The 26,968-nt window shown below is 39.7% G+C and overlaps 1 protein-coding gene across 2 annotated transcripts in view; it reads left to right on the forward strand.

Moving 5' to 3' along the window:
* Lrch1 (leucine-rich repeats and calponin homology (CH) domain containing 1) overlaps positions 1 to 26,968 on the forward strand; it is a 167,005-nt gene that overhangs the window by 97,538 nt on the left and 42,499 nt on the right. For both annotated transcript variants that reach the window (XM_013010369.1, XM_013010377.1), the window contains exons 4-13: positions 4,362 to 4,467; positions 8,834 to 8,970; positions 10,092 to 10,219; positions 11,381 to 11,444; positions 14,731 to 14,836; positions 17,196 to 17,323; positions 19,466 to 19,533; positions 22,202 to 22,288; positions 24,458 to 24,547; positions 24,655 to 24,691. In XM_013010369.1, the coding sequence (XP_012865823.1) occupies positions 4,362 to 4,467; positions 8,834 to 8,970; positions 10,092 to 10,219; positions 11,381 to 11,444; positions 14,731 to 14,836; positions 17,196 to 17,323; positions 19,466 to 19,533; positions 22,202 to 22,288; positions 24,458 to 24,547; positions 24,655 to 24,691 (951 nt within the window). The remainder of the gene's footprint in view (positions 1 to 4,361; positions 4,468 to 8,833; positions 8,971 to 10,091; positions 10,220 to 11,380; positions 11,445 to 14,730; positions 14,837 to 17,195; positions 17,324 to 19,465; positions 19,534 to 22,201; positions 22,289 to 24,457; positions 24,548 to 24,654; positions 24,692 to 26,968) is intronic.

A 26,968-nucleotide genomic window follows, 5' to 3' on the forward strand; every position in this document is an offset into this window, starting at 1 on the left:
TTTATCACACCAGAGATTGCTTGAAAAGAGTTCAAGTTTAGATGAGCTTACCAAGTTCACTGTTTTTGCTTGTTTTGTGTTCTGACCATAGGCACAGAGTTCTTTTATTTTATTTTTTTGGCTAAGAAATCTAAGTTGACATTACTATCAACAAGTCTTTTTCTTATTTCTGGTGGTGTAAATAGATTTTCCTAATGTTGGAAGCAAATTAGAATTGCTTAATGCTCCCTTTTTATTTTTATTTTTTTAATATAGGCACGGGGAGGTTAAGATACTAACCTCAGGTTGCACAGTGAGTTATGCAAAAGGCATTTCTCTGAAAGGTGAGGTTACATGATGGGAGGAAAGTGTTTAGCAGTTTGTGTTTCCTGTCAGAGTTTGTGCATTTCCATCAGTGAAGTCAACACAAGCTCAGAGTACCACTACACCAAGATTGTGAAAATCCTGTTGTCACAGCAGACCACCTGCAGTTCCACAGTGGCCTGGTCTCATTGGGCCTCTCCTTTAGCCAGTTGGACATAGTGTTATGTTGGACATCAGTTCTTAAAATATTTCTAGTTTTTTTTTTTTTCGGAAAATCAGTATTACCTAGTTTAGTAATCCCTGAATTCTGTTCTGATAGCTTGAATCTTTGTTTTGTATTCTGAGGTACTTCAGCAGCTATCACTTAGTAACAAAAGCATACTAATCTTCAGTATGCATGTAGCACTTAAAATTTTTTCCTTTTTTTTTTTTTGTCGGTCGTGGGGCTTGAACTCTGGGCCTGGGCGCTGTCCCTCAGCTCTTCAGCTCAAGGCGAGCGAGCGCTTTACCACTTGAGCTACAATGCCACTTCCGATTTTCTGGTGATTTATTGGAGATAGGAGTCTCATGGTTTTTCCTGCCCGGGCTGGCTTTGAACTGCAATGCTCAGATCTCAGCCTCCTGAGTAATTAGGATTACAGGCGTGAGCCACCAACGCTGGGCCAAAAATTTTCTTTTATTATTATGAGGAGAGATACTTAAGTTCCCAGGTTCTTCTTTTAGTTGCTTAATTGGAAAAATTAAAATGGTTAAACTAATGGAATATAAGTAGAGTTTAAGTCACTTCAGCTTGAGTATATTGTCATACTTAGATTCACATCTGTATCAACCAATAACAAACCAGTGGATATTCCTAATAGATGTTTTTTTTGTTTTGTAATAGTGTAACATTAAACCTTTGGTGATATGATTTCACTGAAGTTTGGAATAATTATTTTCTAAAAAATGGCTTAGGACTGAGAGTAGAAGGAGCTAATTCAGCTGTCTAATAAATAATTGCATTGAGAATTTACAGCCTGATAAATTCTCACTAATTACAGAAATGGAAGATACTAGTGCTTTTTATTTTAAACTTTGTTTTCCTAAATATTATCTCTCAGTGGCTAAAACAAATCTATACCTAAGGCTAAATTTGGACAGTTATGTTCTAGAGAATGAGGTCACTCCAGAAAAAATAGGCATCCATTTGTAAAACCAAAATATCTTATCCCCAAACACATAGACTATTATCTCTAATTTCTTCCTCTCCCTTCAGCTAATTAAGCATAATTACCCATGGGTTTTATCTTTGTGATGAAATTCATAACCTCTTTTAAGAGTTGACAAGGCTCAGTGACTTGGGGGGATTGGAGTTTTGCGCTGTTGTCTGCCATGCTGACTGAAGAGAGGTGAAGAGTCTCAGATGGCCTGAGCAGCTCCCTCTAACACTTGATGAGACCAGGGAATAAGTGGTACAGTGCAGGGAACTATTAACATAACCTGACCCTCATCAAATACCCTTCCAAATATGAATGGACAGTTGGACTCTGATTCTGATTGTCTGCACATGTCCTGTTCTATAGATGGAAAGTTTTGTTTTTATCATTATGCGAGATTGGTTGCAAGTATGTTAGGTAACTACTTTCTCTACCAGTATTTCAATATAGCTTGTAGAATTGATTTGCTTTAAATAGGCCATTGCATTAGACATATCTGTTAGAAGAAATTGAACTTAGATTTAGGGAAGCAAGGTACCTTGATTCCATGGATAACTAGGGATGGCCAAGAAGAGAAAGATGCATGTAGTTCATGTTAAAAAATGTCAGAAAGCTGAGTGTCATCTCAGATTTCATCCTGTGAGCATACTACCTAAGTATGTAGGTTATCTTTTGTTTCTCTCTCCCTAATTCCTTATTTGTGGTACTAAGGATTGAACTTAAGGCCTCTAACTTGTTAGGCAAATGTTTTACCACTCAAAAGCCATACTCCCAGTCCTTTTACTTTTAGTTTGTTTTTCAGATAGAGTATCTTGGTTTTTCTATTACTTTGGGCCAGTGATCATGCTACCTACAGCCTTCTGTGTATGAGTGTATGTATTACCACCACGTCCAGTTTGTTTGTTGGTAGAAATAGAGTCTCACTAACATTTTGCCCAGGTTAGCTGTCAGCCTTGATCGCCTTGATCTTCAGTTCCCTTGATCTCTGCTTCCCAAGGACCCCTGGCTTATGTGACTTAGTAAAGACAAAGACATAACTTTCACTGGATGGATTGGTGGGTTAGCTTCCTTGAGTGATCACAGGCCACGTACTAATTCTGTATTGATTTCCTTAAACATTTTTGACCCTGTAAGAAGTGCTACTAGAGTTTTTTGTTTGTTTGGGTTTTCGTTTTTTGGTCTTGAAGCTTGGACTCTGGGCCTGGACCCTGTCTGAGTTCTTTTGCTCAAGGCTAGTGCTCTATCAGAGGATTAAAGGGGAAAATGACCATGTAAATAAGAAAATTACAGTAAAAGCTGATGATTAGAACCCCAGAGGGAAAAGTGGTCCATCTCTCAGGTGTTGAAACATGGGGAAACCTTGTGAGAGGCTTCAAAGAGGACACTTGGATTCAGTCATAAAAGATGAGTAGGTAGAGCCACAAGATAGTGTCAGGGGCTGGCACCAGGCAGGGAAGGGGCCTGAACAAATAAATGGCCCATACTGAGAACAAGTAGCAGTCACTGTGGCAAGGGGAAGACATCCAGGGAACTGGTCCTGGAGAGATTAGCAGACCTTATCTAGATGTTGGACCTTACTGGTGATGAACAGCACAATGAGATTCACACTCTGGCAGCTCTGTGAAGGATGGACTTATGGGGAGACTGAATGGAAGCCTGTAGGGGACCATTACGGTCTCCAACTGAGAGATAATGCAGAGCGAGATGGAAGGAGAAGAGCAGGCTGGGACCAGTGCCAAGGGCAAGAGTGGGATTAAGGAGATAATAAGGATTATAAATGTCGAGGACTTTATTTCCTATGTCAGGAGCTGGTTCCAATCAAGGATTTATAGGGTATTATCCTTTTAAAGCAAAGCGTACAGTCTCTTCAAGACCTTACCTTGCTTCCACAGTGGAAGGGAAGGTAATCAGATACAAGATTTCCAGCCATGTTGTAAGAGCTTCATTTAAAATACATAGTGAAAAAACTGGGAGAAAATGAGGGAGGGGGGTGATACTGTTCAAAAAGAAATGTACTTATTACCTGATTTGTGTAACTCTAACCCCTCTTGCCATCACCTTTACAATAAAAACTTAAAAAAATAAAATAGTACATCCAAACAATGCATAACTACTCCTAAAAACTAGGATATGTTGTACCCTCCCTTCCATTTTTAAAAAATATTTTATTGTAAAGATGCTGTACAGAGGGGTTACGGTTACATGAGTAAGGTAATGAGTATAGTGGCAGCTGATTCCTCCTCCACTGAGCCTCATTTTTCTCATCTGTAAATATTAAGCTAGTACCGCTGAGCCTCATTTTTCTCATCTGTAAATAGTAAGCTAGTAATGCTGCCTCCTGGGTTTCTTGAGAGAATTAAATAAAATCCAAGCACAGGAAAAATGATAGTGGTGAAAGTACTGATGTTTTTTTTTTTTTTCTTTCCTCAGTGGAGATGTGTAGATTGAACTTTCTTTTTCTCCTTTTCTGAGGCTTACTGGTTAGGGACCCAGAAGTCCAGTCAGTATAAAAGAGTAATGTGACCAGGCACCTGGTGGCTCACGTCTGGAATCCTAGCTACTCAGAAGCCTGAGATCCTAGGATCATGATTTGAAGCCAGCTGTATTAGTATAGTTCAAGAGAACTTAGCTCCAATTGGCTATCAAAAAGCCAGAAGTGAAGGTATGCTCTGGGAGGGGGGCGGGGGAGTAGAGCACCAGCCTTGAGTGAAAAAGCCAAGTGAGAGCTACAGACACTTGAGTTTGAGCCCCGCACACAAAATGTGTGATGTGTGTGATAGTTAATTGTCCACATGTTGAAGGTCCTTGAGGAGAACTCACATAAAGAGAACAGCACACTGATAGTTTCTGTCTTTGCTACAGGATGTTAGTTGCAACGAGATCACAGCGTTGCCTCAGCAGATAGGTCAACTGAAATCTCTCCGGGAGCTGAATGTCCGAAGAAATTACCTTAAAGTATTACCACCAGGTGAGAAAGAAGGGGAAGTTGAAGAAACAAGAGACTTGTTGCAGAGAGAGAGAGAGAGAGAGAGAGAGAATGTGTATGTGGTTGTGTGGTTGTGTGGTTGTGTGTGTGTGTGTGTGTGTGTGTGTTGTTGTGGTTGTTGACTGGGTTGTTCCTTCCTTGGCTTTTCTCCTTGGCTTCTCCCCACCCACTTCTGTGCTCTCCTATGTCCTAATCCCTTCTGACACCAAGGATTGGATCAGAGCCCACCCTAATGATCTCATTTCAATTTAATTACCTCTTAGGCCTATCTCCAGATACAGCCACATTCTGATATCTTTGGGTCAGGATGTCCACATTTAAATCTGGGTGAAGGGAAAACAGCCAGCCCATAGCACTGACAACAAAAATTCTTTTTGTATCAGTGTGTGATGTTCTGAATGAAAGAAAGTGACACACTTGGACAGACCCTGGCTGTCAGCTCTGTGCAGGATGTCCTTCTTGTCAAAAGATACATCTGTTTAGAAAATTTGTCCCATTCAGAGTTGGAGAACAACCCTGTCAGAGGTAGTGGGTCTGAAGTTGGTATTTGGGCTCGGGTATGGGTCAGAAATGAGTTGATCAGCAGCAGAACCCTATTAAAGTCTCCCAACATACTGCTTTTTCAAAAATCATCCTGATCCTCATTGTTTGTGTTTATGGACTTCTAGACATGCCAGATTTCAAACACATACTTGTAAAAGGCAAAGCATGTGTTTTGAAGTGGTCAGCACTGGGTTAAGGTGACATTGCTACTGCACATTGAGGCCTGCCTGATTTTCTGATTTTTCTTTTCTTTCTTTCTTTCTTTTTTTTTTTTTTTTCCATTGTGGGGATTGAACTGAGGACCTGGGTGCTAACTGTGTGCTCTTTTCTGTTCATAGCAAGTGCTATCACTTTGATCTATAACTCTGCTTCTGGTTTTCTGATGGTTAATTTTAATTGGAGATAAGAGTTTCATGGACTTTTCCTGCGTTGAGCCATGATTCTCAGATCTCAGCCTCCAGAGTAGCTAGTATTATGGCATGAGCCATCAGCACCCGGCTGAATTGTTCTGTTTTTATTGTCTGCTTCTGCATCTTGATTTTTGGCCTTCTTTTTTGGGGGGGATTTGGGGGTGGCCCTAGGGCTTGAACTCTGGGCCTGGGCTCTGTCTCTGACTTTCTTTTCCTCAAGGTTAGCACTCTACGACTTAAGTGAACCACAGCACCACTTCCAGCTTTTTTGAGTAGTTTGGTGGAGTCTTATGGACTTTCCTGCCTGGTCTGGGTTTGGACCTGGCAGATCTTAGATCTCAGCCTCCAGAGTAGCTAGGATTATAAACATGAGTCACAGCTTGACCTTTGGCTTAAAATCGTCCATAACTCAAGGTAAGGAAGCGATGCTAATGGAACTGTGGAGAGAACTTTGTAAAATGCAACTTCTGTGATGGATGGGAAGGCTGAGCATTTACCCGCAAAGTTCATCCTTCTCATGCTGACTTGAATTCTGAAGAAACTGCATTAGAAACTATCTCCACATAGGACTTTATTCCTTTATTACTTGAGATAGACTAATCTAAGCATATTGACTTTTCATTTTGTCCATGTGAATAAATATTTTTCATTTGAAACTGTTTATCTTAGCTAAAAGCAAACACAAAGGATAAACTTATACCCCAGAGACCTTTCAAACATTAAAGGAAAGTTTAAATTCAAGTCCTGTTGTTATAATAATCACTGTGAAAGTGTCACAAGTAATTGAACTCCTATTCCCTAAAGGAAAAACCAGGGACATCATTTTATAGTCACTGTTTGGAAATGTGTGGAAAATATACTCACCCGCACAATCTAGGGATTTTTGTTTTGTCTCTTACCTTAAAAGCATACCTTTCTCAAACAGATCAGTTACAAATTGCTCTGTTCTCCATAACTGTATTTTTGTAGTTTTGATATTTTAAAATATTCTCAGACCTCAAATTTGAGTTTTCTTGGAAAAGCTTTTGCAAAAAAACATGGTTTCTGAGTATCAGGGTCCTTTTGGCTTCATTCTTGAAAGTTCTATTGATTAAAGAGTTCTCAGGCACTGCACATCTAATCCCTTAAGTACCCTGGTCATAGGCTTCCAGCTTGAGGCGGGGGCAAAAAGGGAAACTGTGGCCTGATTTCCTAGATCATCTTTGGTGTCTGATGACAACTACTACAATATGGGGATCATATTTTGGTGTTGATAAGACCAGAATGAACAGAGGACTCAGGTAGAAATTCATTGTCCCTCTTAGGAGTAGAAAGAAAAGTAAGGTTATTGTTGTTGATCTTCTTCCTCCTCCTCCTCTTCCTTCCTCCTCCCCTCCTCCCCTCCCCCTTCCCCCTTCTCCTGCTCCTCCCCCCCTCTTCCCCATCCTCCCCCTTCCTCCTGTCTCTTCCCCTCCCCATTCTTTCTGTTCTTCTTCTTTCTCTACTTCCTTCTTCTTTCTCCCTCTCTCCCTTCTTTGCTCCTATTCTTCCTCTTTTTCTTCCTGCTTTTTTTTAAGCTTCTCTTCCTCCTCCTAACTTACCTTGCTGCTTCTCTTCCTCTCCTCCTCCTGTTTCTTCTTTGCCATCTCTTTCTTCCTCACTTTCCTGCTATTTCTTTTGATCTCTTCTGGGCCTTAGAGAAATTATCATTTTCTCCTCTATTTGATTACTGTGAATTTGTATAATTCTCATTTTCCTAAACTTGTGGAAATTGTGTTCCAAAATGGAGCCAAAAAGAAATAGTCGTTAGAAAATGATTCCCCCTCCCCTTTTTTTTTTTGGCCTGTGAGTTAACTCCCCATATGTATCTTCCATGAATCTACTCTTTATACTCCTGTATCTATTTAAGTGATGAAGCATTGCAGACAGTGGAGAGGCTTTTTAAATTGGGCTCTGATTTGCCAACCTAGCCCTAGCACTAGGGCTTACAGCAGGATGGCATCCCACCATAGTTTCTAGAAACTATGACAGCAAAAAAGGACTTTCCTTTCTCATTCGTTTTGCTCTCACACTTCCAAGTCTCCAGGTCTCCCTTGTCCCTCTTGCTGTCACCTCCAGCTGCTCACAGCCCTGCACAGAAACCATCACCATGAAGAGTGTGGCCTGAGGCCTATCACTGTTTCTCCAGTGAGGAGGACAGCTGGCTTTTATCTACTTAGGACAATTTGAAAATTTGCATTCCTTGGCTTAGACCAGGAACCTGTGCTTTTTTTTTAGAAATAACCATCTTGAGATTTTCCTCCAGAGCCCACCTGTCAGGTAACTGATGTTTCAGGCTTGGAAGTGGGGCGCTCTTCAGCCTCCTTCTAAAACTGCAGGCTCCTTGATCTGTTAAAAACTAAGGTATGAAACAGGGGAAGTCCTGCACACTCCCAGGGTACTGTGAATGCTGAGAGGCAGCTGAATTGATTACTAAGAAGATTTTTTTTTTTTTTGGGCTGGTGGAATTTGAGGTATAGCAAAATAAAATGAAAACCATCAAGCAGTATAAGGGAGAGTGGAGACCCAATGTGCATTCTTACTGAGGCTCCTTCCTTTCTGGAGTATTTGAAAGTGCCAGAGTTTAGCCCTAAGAGCTCCTGTAACAACAGTATGGGACCCTGTTTTGAAATGACGACTTTGTAGCCTCCAGAGATTGCAGGGATCTGCCAGCGTCACTCTAGATTGTGGCATGGCTCAGCCTCTCTTTGCTCTATGGAATATATTTGACTTTGTTTCTAGCAGCTGCCAACTGTCGGTTTAAATGCTTGAAATTACTGAGTGTTTTCTGTGCCACTGGGTGGAGATTTTAAGCTAAATATAATGCTTCATCTTGTTAAAGCTAAGTAAGACTTGAAAAGCAATAAAGCCTCATGAAATCAGAATTATAGGGCCTATTGGAAAATCCTAAATTAGATAACATGTATTTAAAAAAGATCTTGTACATTTTTACCATAACTGTTTCTAAGACTGTGCATACCAAGATACATTGAATAGATAAATTTATTCTATAATTAGCCTGCTACTCATGTGCTAGCAAGTACTCCATACAAATAGCTGGAAGTGGAAAAACAAAACATTTTCTCCATGACCTGCTTATGAATCTTACTTTAAAAAAAAAAACAAAAATGGTGTTTTAAACAGTGGATACTGTAAATGCCAATTGTTGCCAGCCCTTTTCACAACTAGAACCCAGTTTAATTACTGAGCTCACAGTGAAAGCTTTCCCTGTTCAGTGAAATATTACTCATATCGTCTATCACTTTTGATAATGCTAAATGATTTTCCTCTGTGAGCAGAAAGTCAGTTTTGGAATATTCAGCCATTTGATCGTCTTGCTTGCTGAGATTTCATCCTTTCTTTGTTTATCGTTTTAGAACTAGTAGACCTTCCCTTGGTAAAGTTTGACTTCTCCTGCAACAAAGTGCTGGTGATTCCCATCTGTTTCAGAGAGATGAAGCAGCTTCAAGTGTTACTGCTAGAGAACAACCCCCTGCAGTCTCCTCCAGCACAGGTAGGGGGTGCATCAGAGCCACTGTCCCAAGGAGCTGCTCACAATGGCAGACAAGGAAGCAGCTCCACCAAGCTGGGGTTGTGTGGTGGTGGTGGTGGTGGTGGTGGTTTATCTTTTTATTTGTGTATTAGTGTCTGCTAATTCTATAAGTACAAGGTTTCATTGTAATAGTTACATGCATTCATATAGTGTACTTCTGTCCCACCCACTTTCCTCTGTCATTCTCCCTGCCCCCTTCCTTACTGTAGTTTACCCTACAATGGTCCTTCCTATGTCATTTAAATTCTTCATAGGAGGGACAGTATACAATATTTATCCTCCTAAGTCTGGCTTATTTTGCTTAATTTGATAATCATTTGTGCCATCCATTTTCTTACAAGCAAAAATTATTCTATTCTTAATGTTGAAAACTCCTTCCCTTCCCTCTCCTCCCCTCCTCCTTCCCTTCCCTTACCTCTCCTTCCCTCCCCTCCCTTCCCTTTCCTCCTTTCTCTCTCTCCTTTTTTCCCTCCCTCTCTCTTTCCTTCCCTCAGTTCTCCCCTCTCTCCTCTTCTTTCTTTTCCTTTCCTCTCTTTTTTTTCCTATGCTTTTGCTAGTACTAGTGTTTGAAATCAAGGCTTTGATTATTTTGGAAATGGAATTGTGCAGACTTCTCTACCTAAATTAGCTTAGAACCAAGATCCTTCAGATCTTAGTTAGCCTCCTGAGTAGCTAAGGATTTCAGTCATTGAGCCACTGGCACCTTGCTCTAAATTAATTTTTAACCTTTCCATTGCTCTCTTACGAGCTTGGAAATAATTATGCTTGGATCACCATTTGCTAGTGGGATATTACCAGTCCAGTTATTTAACTCTTGCACTTATTAGCTATTTATACTTAAATAGGTTTCTGTTACAATTTTGCTGTTTAAGTACTTGAACATAATTTTCTATTCAAAGTAGAATTTGGTGGAAACAGTCCTCACAATTTCGATATATTCTGGAGAGGTCAAGTGCAATGTGTGCTGTTAGGGTGTTACTTAACATGAAATCATGCAAATTATAACAGCTCACCAGGTATCTTGAACTTAACATTTTTGTCATTGAAAAATGAATGTATATATATTACTGACTTCTCCGTAGATTTGCACAAAGGGCAAAGTACACATATTTAAGTATCTGAGCATACAAGCATGCCAGATAAAGACAACGGACTCGCTCTATCTCCATGCTATGGAGAGACCACACTCGCACCAGCACATAGAAGACAGGTGAGTGGACGTCTTCCTGTAGTCAAAGCCCTGGTCACAGTGTGGTCAGAGCCAATCTGCTCAGGTAACTTAGCTTTAAAACTTTGCTTCAAAATAAAATAAAACAAAAAACCTCCAAAACAACAACAACAAACTTTGCTCCACTTAATCTACCTCAAGGTTAAGAGACTGCTGGAATAATAAGAATGGATGCTGGTGAGAAAGTTTTGCATCTTGCAAATCTCATCTGCCCTCTCCTGATCAGTCAACAGTCCTTCCTATGTGTTTCTGGATAATTATTTTTTAAAAATTGCTATTTTTTCACTTGTCAATGAGAACAGCTACATCAAACAGCTGAACCATTATTAAATTTTAAATTAGTAATTGCTTTTATTAATTTGAATAACTATACTATGTTTGAAATTTTTTTTTGGGGGGGTGGTTGGTCGTGGGGCCTGAACTCTGGGCCTGGGAGCTGTCCCTCAGCTCTTCAACTCAAGGCAAGTGCTCTACCACTTGAGCCACAACACCACTTCTGATTTTCTGAGTGGTTTATTGGAGATCAGAGTCTCACAGAGTTTCTTGCCTGGGCTGGCTTTGAACCACTATCCTCAGATCTCAGCTTCCTGAGTTGCTAGGATTACAGGTGTGAGCCACCGATGCCTGGCACGTTTGAAATTTTAATAGCTATTACTTTCCAGTATGCACAGAGAGCATTTTTGTGTGTGTGCCAGAGCTGGGCTTGAACTCAGGGCCCAGGCTCTGTTCTTTAGTTACTTAAGGTTAGCACTCTACCACTGGAGTCTTAGTTCTAATTCTAGGTTTTTGGTATTTAATTGGAAATAAGAACTCATAGACTTGCCTACTCAGGCTGACTTCAAACTGTGATCCTCAGTCTCCTGAGAAGCCTAGGATTACATGAATGAGCCATTGGCACCCAACCGCTAATTTGTAATAATAAAAATTGTATGCAGAAAAGTCATTTTAAAAATGTTGATTGTGGGACTGGGAAGGTGGCTCAGTGGTAGAGCTCTTGCCTTGCATGCTCGAGGCCCTGGGTTCGATTCCTCAGCACCACATAAGCAAAAAAAAGGAAAAAAATATTGATTGCTAGATCTTGGTTTGGACTTTGTAGTTTTAATTTATTTCGAATGAATTCAATATTCATGACATCTATTTCAGCAAGAAGGATTCAGATTCCGGAGTGGGAAGCGATAATGGAGATAAGCGATTATCTGCCACTGAGGTAAATCAATGTCAGATCTTTTATATTGGATTACTAGCCTTGGTTAGTTTGTTCTGAATCTTCAGTGTCTTGGAAATACCTCAAGAGCTCAAGAGTAAACTTCCTATCATCTCTCTTTTCTACTCCACATAATCTGTAATTTTTTTTTTTGGTATGAATTGGATGCAGGACTTCCCACATACTAAACAAATACTCTACCTCTTGAAATATGCTCTGATCCTTTTTGTTCTAGCATGGTTTTTTAGGAAGGGTCCTGTGCTTTTGTCTTAGGCCAGCCTCAGACCTCAACTCATCTCTTTCTCTCCCTCCCTCCCAATTGGCTAGAATTAGAGATGTGAGCCCAAATGTCCAGCTGAAATATTTTTAAATGCTGAATTCATATTACAAAGTGACTTAGTACAAGTATACAATAAATACTTGTATTACTATACTTGTGTATAAGTAATGATAACATAGGGAAAAAGTTGTGATAAATAAGCAAAATGTTAAGAAATCCTGTGTACATTGCATTTTTAGTAGTTTGCTGGCCTGAAATATTTTTATTCTTTTTTTTTTTTTTGCTGGTCACGGGGCCTGAACTCTGGGCCTGGGTGCTGTCCCTCAGCTCTTCAGCTCAAGGTTAGCACTCTACCACTGGAGCCACAGCGCCACTTCTGGCTTTTTCTGCTTATGTGGTACTAAGGAATCGAACCCAGGGCCTCATGCATGTGAGGCAAGCACTCTACCACTGAGCCACCTTCCCTGAAATATTCTTAACTAGCATTAGTTCTTATACCGGTATTGGTTTTCCTGAAATGGTTTGTTCTTTGATGCTCTTCAGATAATTAGATAAAAATTTGATTATTGGTAGGCTAAGAGGACTCAGACTAGAGCTTTCTGTTGTGTGAAACAACTCTTCCTTAATATGTTTATTGTCTTACATTTAGTCTGTTAAGTCATGGTAAATCATTTGATTGGGCTTGATCACCCTTTGAACTGGGAGGAATAGATACTATTTCATTCTGAGACAACTTACTGTGTTTTTGAGACTATCGAATCTCAACCATTATAAGACTCCTTGGGATTGTAATTAATATATTAATTAATTTCTCTACAAAATGGATGTTTTTATTATATGTGAATCCAGAAAAATATCCCTTTTTTGTTTCTCCTCAGATTTTTGAATTCTATCTACCTAAGCTGTCTGGTTTCATTTCCACAAAAATACTGAAGAAATAAGCATATTAAGACAATTAGATTCCTTAACATTTTTTTTTCTAATACAGAACATTGCGAAAGGAAAAAGAATTAGTAGGAGGAAAGAGGAAGCCAGTGTCAATAAAGAAAATGACCTCACATGAAGCCATATTAATGGTTTATTGTGGTTCCCTGGTGGGGGGTGGGGAAACTAAACACAGTTAGCTAAGTTGTATTTTATTTCAACCCCTTTGGCTTTATTAAAACTCATAAGGTCCCTCAAATGGACCATTGTTGGGGGAAACTACTCACACTAAGCTTATTTTCTATTAAATTAAAACAGGCCCTTCTTTATCTCTTGTCTAAGACTAATTAAGTTCATTAATAAAACATTACACAAAGAACTTCATTATCCTTTCCTTCTTATTTAGTGTAAGTAGGATGCTAGTATCATTTTAAAAGGATTTATTCTTTCCCTTTTAATTAAACACATATCTTTGGAATTGTATAAAAATTTAAAAGTGGGATATAGCTAGGAAGGAAGGACATAGAAATAATTACATTCAGCAGAATAAAATTCATGAATTGTCTCTTTGGCTCTTTTATGAAACAATTTTGCCTCCATGATCTGCTTTCCTAAGAATGCTTATAAGAAATGGATTTTTTAAAAAATTATAAGGGCTCTGTGTAGTGTTCTATTTTTACTGTGGCAAACATGTTACAATCTAAGGCCATCCCCACCTCCCTTGCATGTTATTGTGGGGTTCAGGGATCGCACCTGTACCCTATTCTTTAGCTGTTGTGATTGTCTGGTTGATTTAGCATTTGTCACAAGAAGAATTAAAAACATGTTTCTCAAGATAATTAAATAAGAACATATGGGGCGACTATGAATGTTTCTTTGATGAGTGAAATGCACATTTGCTTTCAGCCATTTTTGGACACAATCTATGCCCCTGTCCCAAATTGAAACCAGGACAAACTGAAGAACTTAGCCTCAAAAATTTAGGAGTAAACGATACTCACATGAAGTGTGCTCCCTTTGACTCAGAAAGCTTGTCCCTGGAGAACAGCACAGAAATGGAGGCAAAGGAAGTAAACGAGACTTCCAGTTTGGCTTGTGCTAGAATTATAGATGTGCTTGGTAAACATCAGCTAGAATGGGTGGGGAAACCCTTTGAGAGGGCTAATCCCCTCTACTGCTTGGAAACTTAGTTCTGAAGAGTACATAGAACATCTGTTCCTTAGGTAACTACTACAATTGTTGAGCAGGTTACAAAAACATTGATCAGGAAGGTAAACAAAAGCTTATATCCCACACTCTATGAACTCTGAATAATAAGTTATTGTCATTGACACGCTTTTTGTGGTTTATCATGTGAAACCTTTATGTAGTGTTTGGTCAATTTGCTTTCTTTTCAGGTCTCAGAGCACATTATTGGTAAGATAATTGGCTAGATTTAAGGCTCATAAGATACTGTATTTACAGTTATTCCTTTGTTATATCAGATACTACGCAGTCCTTTTTAGTGTCCTGCCCATGGCTCTTGTGTTAGACAAAGGTAGATATGTGTTGACATTTCAACTCAAAGATGTGCACATAAAGACACACATACAATAAAATGTTAGCTGTGTGAATTTTTTTTTTCGGTCGTGGGAGCTGAACTCTGGGCCTGGGCACTGTCCCTCAGCTCTTCAGCTGCAGACTAGCACTCTACCACTTGAGCCATAGCACCACTTCAGGCTTTTTCTGCTTATGTGGTGCTGAGGTATCGAACCCACGGCCTCATACATGCAAGGCAAGCGCTCCACCACTGAGCCAACTTCCCAGCCCCAGCTGTGTGAATGCACACTCATATTACCAACTTAACAATTCAGGATGCCTGAAAGCCTCAGCCATGTGCCATCTCCCAAGTACAGAGGTTATCCTCACTTCAAACCTCTGGGATCGGTTTTTTCTGGTTTTGAATGTTATAAGTAGAATTATTTTTTGTGTTTGGTGTGTCTTACTCAGAATGATGTTTGTGAAAATCACAAAATACTGTTTTATTACACAGTGTCTTTTTGTCTCCGTTGGTAAAACTTCTCCTGTGTCTCCTGTATGTTTTAGCCCTCTGATGAAGACACCATTAGCCTCAATGTGCCAATGTCGAACATCCTGGAAGAAGAACAGATGGTTAAGGAAGATACATGTCATCATCTTACCCCAGATAAAGGTCTGAGTGGAAAGTGTAGAGGGCTTGCTTTTTAGTGTCAGGGCTAGGTTTCAGAGGACGTTGAAACATGGTGGCAATAATAGTATCTGTTGATTGCACATCTGACCTGAACCAGGTCCCAGTCAAATGGGAAGGTGATCCCCTTTCAAATTAATAACTCCAAATGATATTCTATCCATCTCTATTATAGGGGGAAAAACAGGGCTTAGAGAGTTGACGTAATCTGTCATGGTCCCACAAGCCAGTACTACTTATCATAGCAGTAGTAGAACTATTCACATGCTGAAGATTTATAGAAGATTCTTGAAATCCATTCTTTGAAAGGAAATATTGAGATGGTGGATATAGTACTAGAATGTTTATAGTTGATGTCACACATTCCTTTCTCGAATCTCCGTGACTTAATAGAAATAAGTGAAGTGGGAGTTCGTGACTGTTAGTCTAAAGCATTGACTCAAGGACCCAAGCTCTACTTACCATGTGGTGGCAGCCACCTTTAACTCAGGAATTCCAACGTTTCCATGTCCATGGTATTAAGTCAGAAGGGGAAGAAAATGGAGGCTGCTTATAGTGGGCCTTTGTGAGATGGGCCTAAAAGTATCCATCACTTATAAGATTAACGTATTTCCATGGTCATGTCTAGAGATATATGAGGGTGGCAAAGTCACTTCACACTTGTGCTCAGCAATCTAAGTGAGATGGTTGGATTAGGTGATCGCCAGATTCCTTCTGAATCCTTGTTGTCTATAGTCTATATCATACTGTTAAGTCACATTGTGGCAGTATTTGATGGGTGCTGTTTGCCCCAAAACTTCATTGACCTTCCTTCCCTCCTGTCTACCTCCAGTCCCTTCCCTCTCTGTCTACCTCCCTTTCTCCCTTTCTTCCTTCCTCCTTTCCTCCCTGCCTGCAGGCTTCCCTACCCCCTTCTTTTTCTCTTTTTCTTTCCCTCCCTCTCTTACTCTTTCTCCTTTCCATTCAGTGATGCTAGAGTTTCTATTCATGTGCCTCCACTTGTAGGTAGGCGCTCTACCGCTGAGCCACGCCTCTAGCTCTGATTACACAAGGGGTTTTAAATGTGTTGCTTACTGATTTGTGGTAGATACTATTTCACTGGTAGATACTATTGTACTGTATTAATATACAGATTACCTCCCTGCTAGTTTCAATATGACGTTTTGAATGATGAGAGCAGTGTTTAAGATAACTCCAGATTATCGGGTTTGTTTTTACTTCTTAGACTCAGGTTGTTATATTTAGCATTAAATTCAATGAGACTATGGTGGGAACCATATGTTATCCAAAAACAAACTAGAAATACATACTTATGGAAAGATAGAAGTACCTCGTGTATTTGTTTGTACAACCTGTGACATTATATAGTAGTAGGGGTCCTGTTTTAGACAGAAATTTTAGGAGAAAGAATTACATCCTCTGTTACTAGTAAACTTCCTCATCTCAAAGTGGATATCCTGCTAGCTTGAGTGTGTAAAGATGGCCCTATGGTTCACTTTGGCCTGCAGATGGTCACAGTAGTTCCTACAGTGTTCCTTTGGCCTTTTCCTCTATGGCCTGGAGCAGGATCCAGTTGGGTATGCTATACTTGAGCATGATTTTGTTTCTGTGTGGCCTTTCTATTACTATTAGGATTTGGGGCTCTTATTGACTCTGCCTTGTACTTCCTTCATATTATTTGCTACTCTTAAGGACAGAGTCATACTTGACTGATTTTTTAAATCCTTAAAATGGATAGCATAATACCTGCCAGGTAGCAGCTGCCCAATAAATATTTGTTGAGTGGGGAATTTGAAATAATTAGTCACATATTTCTGAAGGCACAAAAACCTTCAAATGTTTTTTGCTCCATTCTTTAAAAAAAAAAAGTAAGAGGAAATTTTATTTCTCCCATGAGGAATTAAGCCCTGAAGAAACCTTAACTTTTTTGTTGTTGTTTTGTTGTTACCAGTCCTGGGGCTTGAATTCAGGGCCTGGGTGCTGTCCTTGAGCTTCTTTTTTTTTGCTAGCACTATACCACTTGAGCCACAGTGCCACTTCTGGCCTTTTCTGTTTATATGGTAATGTGATGTCAGGAAAATGAACTCTTAGATATGTATTTTAATGCCTTAACTTTTTAAGCTCAATTGCTTTTACTCTTCTTCTTCCTCCTCCTCCTGTTTTAAATCTCCTCCCCTCCCCCCCTCCCCCATTCTGTGGGGAGGAGAAAGTGTCCGTTATCCAGGTCATTCTATAATAGGTAAAGGAGGAGATGGAAGCAATTAGCATATTAGAAGATCACCAGTGTTCTTGTGCTTCTGGTCATGCAGTCATCCTTTTACCCTTTCTCTGTCTTTTCTCACAGGGGAGTTTCATCAGGAATTTCAACCAGAGTCTTCCCATTTGGGTGACAGCAACAACTCAGGACAAGAAAGAGATCCATTCGGGGATGGAGCAGATGTTCTGCATTCGGGATTTATGAACTATGTTAAGGCAAGGTTTTGAAGATCCATTAATATTCTTTGTAGTCATGTTCTTTTGTATGGTACCTTAGAATTTAGTTCAAGGTTCCCATGTTTGCTGCTTTCAAAGTCCAACTTTTGGTGGTCTTCATTACTCCCTCTCAAAGAAGAACCTGTTTTCTGATTTGAGGAACTGGTCACCCAGGCATATTCCTGGTTTTGCCTATTATAGATCTTTTTTTTTTTTAAATTGAGATTGCTCATCTCCCTCTTATTCACTGTGCTGTGTAAGTTAGCACACTTTCCAGTCAGGAAAAGCTGAAATAATTCCGCATTCTTTTCCGTGTGTTCTAGGGAAGCATGTAGCCTGAGGGTATAGATGGAGTATCTATCCCTTTTCCAAAATGCTTAGGACCTGAGATGTGTCCGATTGTGAAACTAGTCTGATTTATATAGACTTTACAAGATGAGTGCACCTAATCTAAAAGTCTAAAATTCAAAATGTTGCAATTTCTGAAAGCTTTTGTGGCACAGTAACTTTGAGACTAGGGAGCATTTGGAACTGCAGATAGTCACATTGTCATTTCATATCATCCTGTAGAGAGAAAGGATAAATCAGTACAATCTGTTTCATATACTTGGAAAAAAATGAGATGTTTTATATAATGGCTACTTTCCATTTTTTTCCTTTCTGGATTTTATGTATTTTTTATTGTAAAGATATTGTACAGAGGGGTTACAGTTACATGAGTAAGGTAATGAGTACATTTCCTATCGAGCACTGTTACCCCCTCCTTTGTTTTCCCCTACCATCCCTTCCCTCCCCACCTCCCCACCTCCTCCCCCCGCCCCCCCGCTTTTCACTTTAAAGGCACAAACTGGGAAGAAATACCTAGGTCTCCTATAGTTGAAATCAATGCAAAGATCAAGGACGTGTTATCTTAGTCCTGTCCAGTCACAAGCAATAACAATGTGTGCATTGACTTTATTGAATACTACAAGTCTAACTGGTACAGAAAAACATTTTTCCTTTGGGTCAGAAGAAAGAATGTGGAAGGCCCACAGTGATACTGCCGTCTTGGTATTGATCCCCACTACAAGGTCTCTTTGGAGAAAGTTGGGGAAAGGCAAGGAGAGTATTTGAATGAAGTCTAATCTTGTGCCTGTGAAAACCACTGGGGTGTTTTTCTGTTAAGTACCAATGAGGAACCCAGTTAAGCTTTAGACTTCTGCTGCTGGCTCACAGATGCTGTGGTCTCTGGCTAGGATATTATTTTGTTTTTAATTTCCCAAGTTTCCATTGTAGTAAAATATGTATAACATGAAATTTAATATATCACCCTTTCAAAATATGAGCCAAGATTTCAATGTACAGTCCTGGCTGGTCTTGAACTCATAACTGTCTTGCCTTCCCCAGTGCTGAGATTACAGGTGTGCCCCCACCATGCCTGCCTTGTTTGAGCCTTGTTGTGTGTGTGTGTATGTGTACCAATGCTTAGGCATGAATTCTGGGCCTTGTGCTCTCATTTAGCTTTTTGAGTCATGACTGGCAGTCTACCACTTGAGCCACGCCTCCAGATCTGGCTTTTTGCACATAAGAGTCTCTTGGACTTGTCTTCCCTGGCTAGCTTCAATTAGTGATTCTCAGATCTCGGCTTTATGAGTAGCTAGGATTACAGGCTTGAGCCACCGCACCCAGCAGGCATCTTAACCATTTTTAAAGTGCACAGTAAAATATGTATTAGCTGCTGTTATGCATCTGATCCCTAGGCCTCCTCTTATTTTGCAAAGCTGGGACTCTGTACCTACTGAGCACACCAGTCCCCACTCTGTCCTCCTGCCTTCCTGGCAGCCACTGCTTTTCTTTTTGTCTCAGTGAATTGGACTACTCTGGGTCTCTCACATGTGTGAAGTCATATGTTGCAATACTTTGTGACTGGCTTATCTCAGCATAATCTCTGCATGTTCATCCATATGTATAGTCGATGTGAGAATAATATCCCATTAGATATGCATACCACATTTTGTATATGCACTCATCTGTCAATGGATGCTTCGCTTGCCTTTTGGCTCTTGTGAGTTATATTTCTGTGGAGGTAGTCTGGGGGGCAGGTTTTTAACTTTTTATTGGAAATCCAGTGACTCTTAGGAACCCTGTTCATTCTGTCCCCAGGACAGGACAGAAGTATGTGAAGAGCTGTTGCGGATAGAAGAGGATGCACACTGGCAGACGGAGGGAATGTGAGTGCCGGGAGCCTGGGTATGGGCTGTCATTTCTGGAGCATTCTCTTTTCAAGTATATTGGCAGCCTTGTCCTGATAGAATTTTGACTCATTTTATTTTGAGCAAGCTGATATTCTTACCAAGTGTTACTAATAAATTTTCTCTATCCGATGCTTATTGCAGTATTGGGCCAGGCAGTGTGCCTTAGATTGTATCACACTGCAGTAGTGGAATACCACAGGATGGGTAATTTATAAACAGTAGACTAGGCGGCCTTCTTTATTTTTGCATTTTTATAAATTGTTATGATAAAGGTGATGTACAGAGGGGTTACAGTTTCATGAATCAGATAATGAGTACATTTCTTTTTGGAAAATGTCACCCCTTCCCTTGCATTCTCCCAGTTTTTTCCTTCCTGTCCCCACTCACAGTTTATATAGTTCATTTTCAACATAGTGTCTAGTGAGTACTGCTGCTGTATTTGCCCACCCTTTAGGGCCTCCTTGGTAGAACTAACAGAAGTCTTCACAAGGCAAGAAGAGTGTGTGAGAGATAGAAAAAGGGAGCTGAGATGGGCACTGGTGGCTGACACTTGTAAATCTAACTATTCAGAGGTTGAGATCTGAGGATCACAATTCAAGTCTAGCCTGGGCAGGAAAGTCCAAGAGACCCTTTATCTCCAATAAACTACTAAAAATATGTAAACAGAACTGTGGCTCAAGTGTAGAGCACTAACCTTGAGCAAAAGAAGGGACAGCACCCAGGACCCCCTCAGTACAAGGTCCAAGACCAGCATTAAAGAGAGAGATAGGTAAGGGACTCACATCTTGTATGATAGTTCCATTAGTCCAGTCACATCACCAAGTTTCCTTCCTTCAACATCATCACATTAAGGATTTAATTTCTATGACATGAGCTTTGAAGGACATATTTAAGCCACAGAATGATGGAATCTTTGTTGTTGAAGCCATAGGTAGAAATATAATTCAGAGAATTAACTAAAGTACCTAGATTGCCAATGATACTTCCCTTCCATTTTCTTGAAAAAGCCAATAACTAGCCCTAAAGTGTGATCTTTAGTGCTGGTTTGTCTCTTCACCCAGACTTCTGGTTCAAGTTCTTAGGAAAACATACATCTTTAATATCCTGGTCCAAAGTCTTAATAACTATCACAATTAGAGCTTTGTAAATACTACATGCGAGGCACTGTCCTAAGTACTTCACAGGTCAATACTCATTCGATCTTTAAAAAAGTCCTGTATGTTGTCCCTCCTTTCACAGCTGATGAAACTGAGACATAGAGAGATGGATAATCTTTCTACCAAAGTCACAGAGAGAGAGAGAGTGAGAGAGAGAGAGAGACAGAGAGACAGAGACAGAGAGAAGCCAACATTCCACCCTTAAGGAATCTTGTACCAGATGACTATTCTTTCTACCATGTTGCTATGAAGATTTATTTGACAGGATCTACACAGAGGATATAAATGCTCATCTTATATTGTGAACTCTTTCCACGGTAATTGAGTTTGGAACTTGTGACACGGAGTAGGTGTTTGGTTTTCAAAATTTTGCTTTCCCATTATCTGCGAAGTAGATCTAAACCTTCCATCATGACTTGTGTGAATTTTTCCTCTTAGTGAGGATTGATCACATGGTTAACATTTCCCCCTATTTAATTTGTTCTGGAGTAAGAGCAATTAACAATGTTCAAATCTCTCCTGCAAAAAGAATACTGGAAAGTTTGTCTCCAGTCACCATCTATATTACTAGCTGCTCATTGGATAGGTTTCCATTGATTAGAGAGGGTTGGCTTGAACTCAGTACCTATGCACTGTTTCTTAGCTTTTTTTGCTCAAGGTTGGGATTTCACCTTTTAGCCATAGCTCTACTTTTGGCTTTGTGATGGCTAATTGAAGATGAGAGTCTTACAGACTTCTCTGCTCTGGTTGGCTTTGGACCATGATCTTCAAAGATCTCAACCTCCTGAGTAGCTAGGATTGCAGGTGTGAGCTACCAGCACTTGAGAAGCTATGGAGGTCTAGCTTGATGATAGAATCATGGAATCACAGGAAAAAGAGTTATTCTAAAATTATCTACATGTTTGAGAACTCTATTCTCCATCTCATGTCTGTTGTTTTCTACTCTGTAAGTCAGGATTATGTGTAGAGTTTTATGCACTGCCCAACCCTACCTAAGATCAGTCCTACTTGGGAGTTTCTTTAGCTACACAGTTGATTTTGTTGCCTGTAGAACCTAGGCTGACAACCAGTCTCCAACACCTGCTGTATGAATATAATAAAACTGAACCAAGCTCAAATGAACTGGAGTTGAAGACCTGAAATAACACAGATGCACTCACCAGAGCCTCTTGTGCACCACTACCCACCCCCTGCCAAAAAGAACTCAGGGAAGTACCCCCACTGCACTGATTCCCTGACTGTAAATAAGAGCGCTTGAGGGCCTCCACCCCTGGCTTCCCTCACCCAGGACTCTTCCACACTGGACTTCCCCCACCCGCATTCCCGCACGTACCCCACATTGTCCTCATGCATCTTCATTAGAATGTTGACTTTGCCAAGATCATTTTTATAAGTTTGATTTTTTTTTTATGTTTACTCTTAAGAGCTGAGGTGATCCTCAGGTTTTAGCGAATGTTTCCGTGCTTATACTTGGTTTCATGTTTCAGAATAAGTTCATCCAAAGAGCAGGACGTGGATATCATGATGATTGAGCAGCTGAGGGAAGCGGTGGATTTGCTGCAAGATCCCAACGGGTATGCATGGCTTTCCTTGGCCTGTGTTTCATGTGTTCATAATAACTACTAATTTACCGAGTATGACATCTCAATTTCTAAAAAAAAAAAAAAAAGAATTTATACATACAGTTTGGTGTCACTCTAACCCCTGACAGTCACATCACATTACTCTTCTGTTTTCAGTGTCTAAAAGTGACAGAGTAGAATTTCTGTAGAGATTGAGGCCAGTCCGCCACCACTTTTCTACCTCTCGGTGAAATTTATTTCCCTCTCATGAAATTTGTATCAGAGTTCTGGTACAACTTTTAGGAGACAGACAGTAATAAAGTACATGAAATTTAAGCCACTGCCTTGTAGAAGTACAAGGAAAACTTTTCTAAAATGGAAATTAAATAAGTAAATGCTATTGTATTTATTTCTGGCAGTGTGGAGTATATGATTATTAGAGAATATATGTCTAAAACTGGGTTGTAGATTACTTTTTTATATTTGAATTGACCGTTGTCAGTAATCTACTTTTTTATATTTGAATTGACCATCATCAATAATGTATACTGTGGGCAGTGGGTATACTTTTTGATTTCCTAACTAAGGATAATGGAATTCCCATGAACAAAATATTAAGGTGGTCTCAGATATCAGACAGTAATTACATGACTACCAGTAACCCAAAAACTTATCCCTGGTAAATTATTCAAGATTCTTAGGGAATTCAATGTAATGACGATGAGGTCACCAGTGAACATTCCAGTAATGCCATCTGGCCCTGAAAGAACAGGGGCAGGTCAGGTTCACTGTGGCTGGAAATCTTTAGCAATTGGTTGAAAACTACTTCAGCTATATAGATCAAAACTCAATTGAGTCCTCAGAACATGGAAAGATTTTCAGTGCGTGCTTTGAGAAATATGAAAAAGAACCATACATAGATCTTGCCTTCCAAGCACTTATAATGCCTATGGTTATAAGAGCTGCAAGATTGAGCAGGTAATTATTATAATGTGTCCTCTGTTTAGGGCCCCAGTCTCCTCCCCTGTTGTACCTGAGACACTTCCTCAGCTCTCAGGTGTCTGAGTACTGAGTTACATGGGTTGGGATGATGGGTAGATATGGTACACATGCCCAAATATGTAGAAGTCATTTCCTTCTTAATATAATTCACTACATTTTCTTTTGCTCAAGAGTAGTGCTCTAACACTTAAGCCACAGTTCCACTTCCAGCTTTTTTGGTGGTTAATGGGAGATAAGAGTCTCACATACTTTCCTGCCTGGGTTGGCTTTGAACCTCAATACTCATATCTCAGTCTCCTGAATAGTCCCCTGGCTCACAGGTGTGAGCCACTGGTGTCCAGCTTAAAGGTTTAGCTTTTATACAACAGCCACATCAGAAACTTGGTGTTTATGATGGAACTTGCATCTTGCTCTCGAATAGTGCTGTCTTGTTTTCCTTTATCTCTGTTAGGTTGGCTATAGTTCACACAATTGTAATTTATAGACCTATGAAAATCTATATACTTTAAGATGGCTCTATAACTTTTACATTTCTTAGAGAATTTTCTTTAGAAAAACATCTTTTAAAACTGAAGAAACTATACTGTTTCAGAAAAATATATACAAAATTGCTCAAAAATTCTTTTTCCCCCCTTTTCTGATACTGGAGATTAAACCCAGGGCCTTGTGCATACTAAGCATATACCCTGCCATTCCTAGGTTAGGATTCTTAATTTATAATGAAAATACCACTCTTAAAGTCAGTGTTATTGGTGTATATACTGTATAGAGGCCTTTTAGCTATTTTATGTGATAAAAGTTATTCAGGATAGCTAGAGAAACTAAAAATGTATTATATAGGAAAAATTGATGCGGGTACTTAGGGATAGGGCTTAGGGTATATCAGTGTTACATGGGATAATAAGTTCTAGAGTTAAGATTGAATATATGTTTAGATATGAATGATATGATTTTATCAGAAATTGTTATATGGTAAATAATTTGGATGTAAGTACCAGCAGCAGATGAAAAAATTGTAATTTGGCTCGTGGTAGGAAACTCCTGTCACAGACTTTCCATCACCTTTATCCCAAAGATAAACATCACTTTTCAATGTACTAAACTTCTAAACTAAATATGATGTGAAATTTATAAAAAGGGAAGTTTAGTAAATTTCTGTCTTCTTTTCCCCCTTTTCAGACTAAGCACAGACATCACAGAGAGAAGTGTTTTGAGTCTGTTCCCTGTGGGATCCGCAGAAACCTTAGAGCTGCCAGATTCTACACTGAAGTGCGTGCGCCTTTCTATCACTAAGCATTTTTCCTCTTTTGACATTGAAATCTTAATGCTGTGAATTCCATTTGATGTTTTCTTTCTCTCTTTCATTATTTCTACAGTGGTCCAAGGCAGCTGGAGACACCTCCGGTGTGTGAGGTGAGGTGCAACGTTCCCCTGCCCTCTGCTGTGATAAGTTGGGAGGGGTAAGATGAGGGGAGCATGGCGTGGGGGCACGATACTCACGTGTTCAAGACACAGTTTTCATCTGACCCATACTTTCTCTCTCTTTGGTTTTGCGTAGCTGCCATGCTTCATCTTCTATGACACATGAGAGTTAGCTATTTCTATTTCACCATTTAAATTTTTTTTACATCAAGATAGTGTGGCTGAACTGGGTGCTACTCAGGAGGCTGAGATCTGAGGATCGTGGTTCAAAGCCAGCCTGGGCAGGAATGTCCATGAGACTCTTATCTCCAATTAACCACCAGACAAAGAAGTGGCACTGTGGCCCAAGTGGCAGTGCTAGCCTTGAGTTGAAGAGCTGAGGGACAGCGTCCAGGTCCAGAGTTCCAAGATCCACCACTGACAAAAAAGAAAAAAAGTGTGGCTGAGTGAGACAGTGATACAAGGACCTGCTCTGTGTCAGAATCTGGATTAAGTTTAGACTGTAGAGCCACGAAAGAAGTTTCACCAGATAAAAATAAACCAGGGAAGATCCCAAAGACAGGAACGAATGAATTGGAGATATATATGCGGGTTAACAGAATATTATAGAGAGAATCTGATGGAGGTGTTTGGGGATAGATAAGGTAGGTTAGATAGAGTTTGTGAACTGAGATTTGGCTAACTCATTTGGCTAGCTTTAGACAAAGCGATTTTGATATAGAATTAAAAATGAACCTAACAGAGGTTCCAAAGAAACATCACTACAGGTCTAGATAGGTTTGAGGGGTAATTTTAAAGGTACAACCTATCACAATAAATTTAATCTTTTCTTAGGTAATGGGTTTAGGATGTTAATGTAAGTACTGAAATTATATACAAACCAGTTCCTGCCCTCCAAAGTGTTGGCACATGTTAAGTCCTAAAGCAGCTTTACAATGTTAACTAGGTCTCTGTTGGAGAAATGAAGACACAAAGACTGTGAATGGGAAAGCCATGCTTGTAGAGAGGGTGATAGCATTGTGACGTGCCAGAGCTTGCTAACTTCGGCAAGATAATTAACTTCTATAAGAGGAATCTTCCTTTTTTGTAAATTGAGATACTAATAACAGCTGTTACAAAGCTAAATGAGATGATTCAAGGAAAGTCCATCTGCACAGGACACCTAAATGCTGGCTGTTTTCTCCTGCTCTATTATTGTTATTGGTGTGGTCTTTAGACAGAATCACAGGGCTGTCTCTGCCCTGGGTAGAGACCTCATTGAATGGACCAATAGAAAACATCAGGAAACCTTTTATTTACAGGTAGCCCTGGATTTATTTTCCTCCAGCTCTCCATCTGAGATTAATTTTAGTTCTTTGCAGTCTTGCTTTTGCTCTTAGCTTCTTATTTGGAAATAATTGCTAACCTTCCAGAAGACTGCAAAAAATGAATTGGAAGCCTCTGCCAAAAAAAGCACAGTCTTGTACAAAATCAGATTTACCAGTTAGGGGTTGAATATCCCTAATCTGAACATCTTTGGATCCAAAATGTTTGAACTTTTGAGCACCAAGATGATGCCACAAGTGAAAAATTCTACACCTGACTTATAATGAGGGATAGTCAAAATGTAGTGTACATAATGTATTGTATAGATTACTTGTGTCTAAAGTGTGTATGAAACAAAAGTGAATTTTGTATGTAGTCTGAGTCATATTCCCAGGATATTTCATATTATATGCATGTGTGTATGTATATATGCCAGTGTATATTTCAGTTGTTAACTTCATACATTTATAGGTACTGAATTCAGTTATCAGATCTGCATAACCTCCTTTACTCTAGAACATGCCCATTTTTTTGTGACTCTGAAAATTTGAAGATCCTAAGTGTCCCCTTTATGAATGGAGTGTTCTTCTTTGGTATTTATCAAATAACTCCTTATGATAAGATTGAGGTTCTACATCTGTCTTTTGGGACACTGCCCAGGTGATCTTGTGTGTCTTCCAGGGTGTCACCTGGGGGACACGCCATGACAATTTGGCTCTCATTGTTGATTTTAATTTGATTACCTAACGGAAGTGTAGTTACATTTCTCTACTGTTCCAGACTGTTTTCTCCACAAAACTATTATGTAACCTAGGGTAATGGGGTGTGAACTCAAGTGCTCTACCACTTGAACCACACCTCTTACAGTTTTTAAGCTGTAGTTATTTTTCAAAGAGGATTTTGCCTTTATGCCTGGCCAAAATGGACAGTGCCCCTCCTGTTTATACCTCCTGCAAAGCTGGG

This window comes from Dipodomys ordii, unplaced genomic scaffold (genome assembly GCF_000151885.1).
Source record: "Dipodomys ordii isolate 6190 unplaced genomic scaffold, Dord_2.0 Scaffold1, whole genome shotgun sequence".
Lineage (NCBI taxonomy): Eukaryota > Metazoa > Chordata > Mammalia > Rodentia > Heteromyidae > Dipodomys > Dipodomys ordii.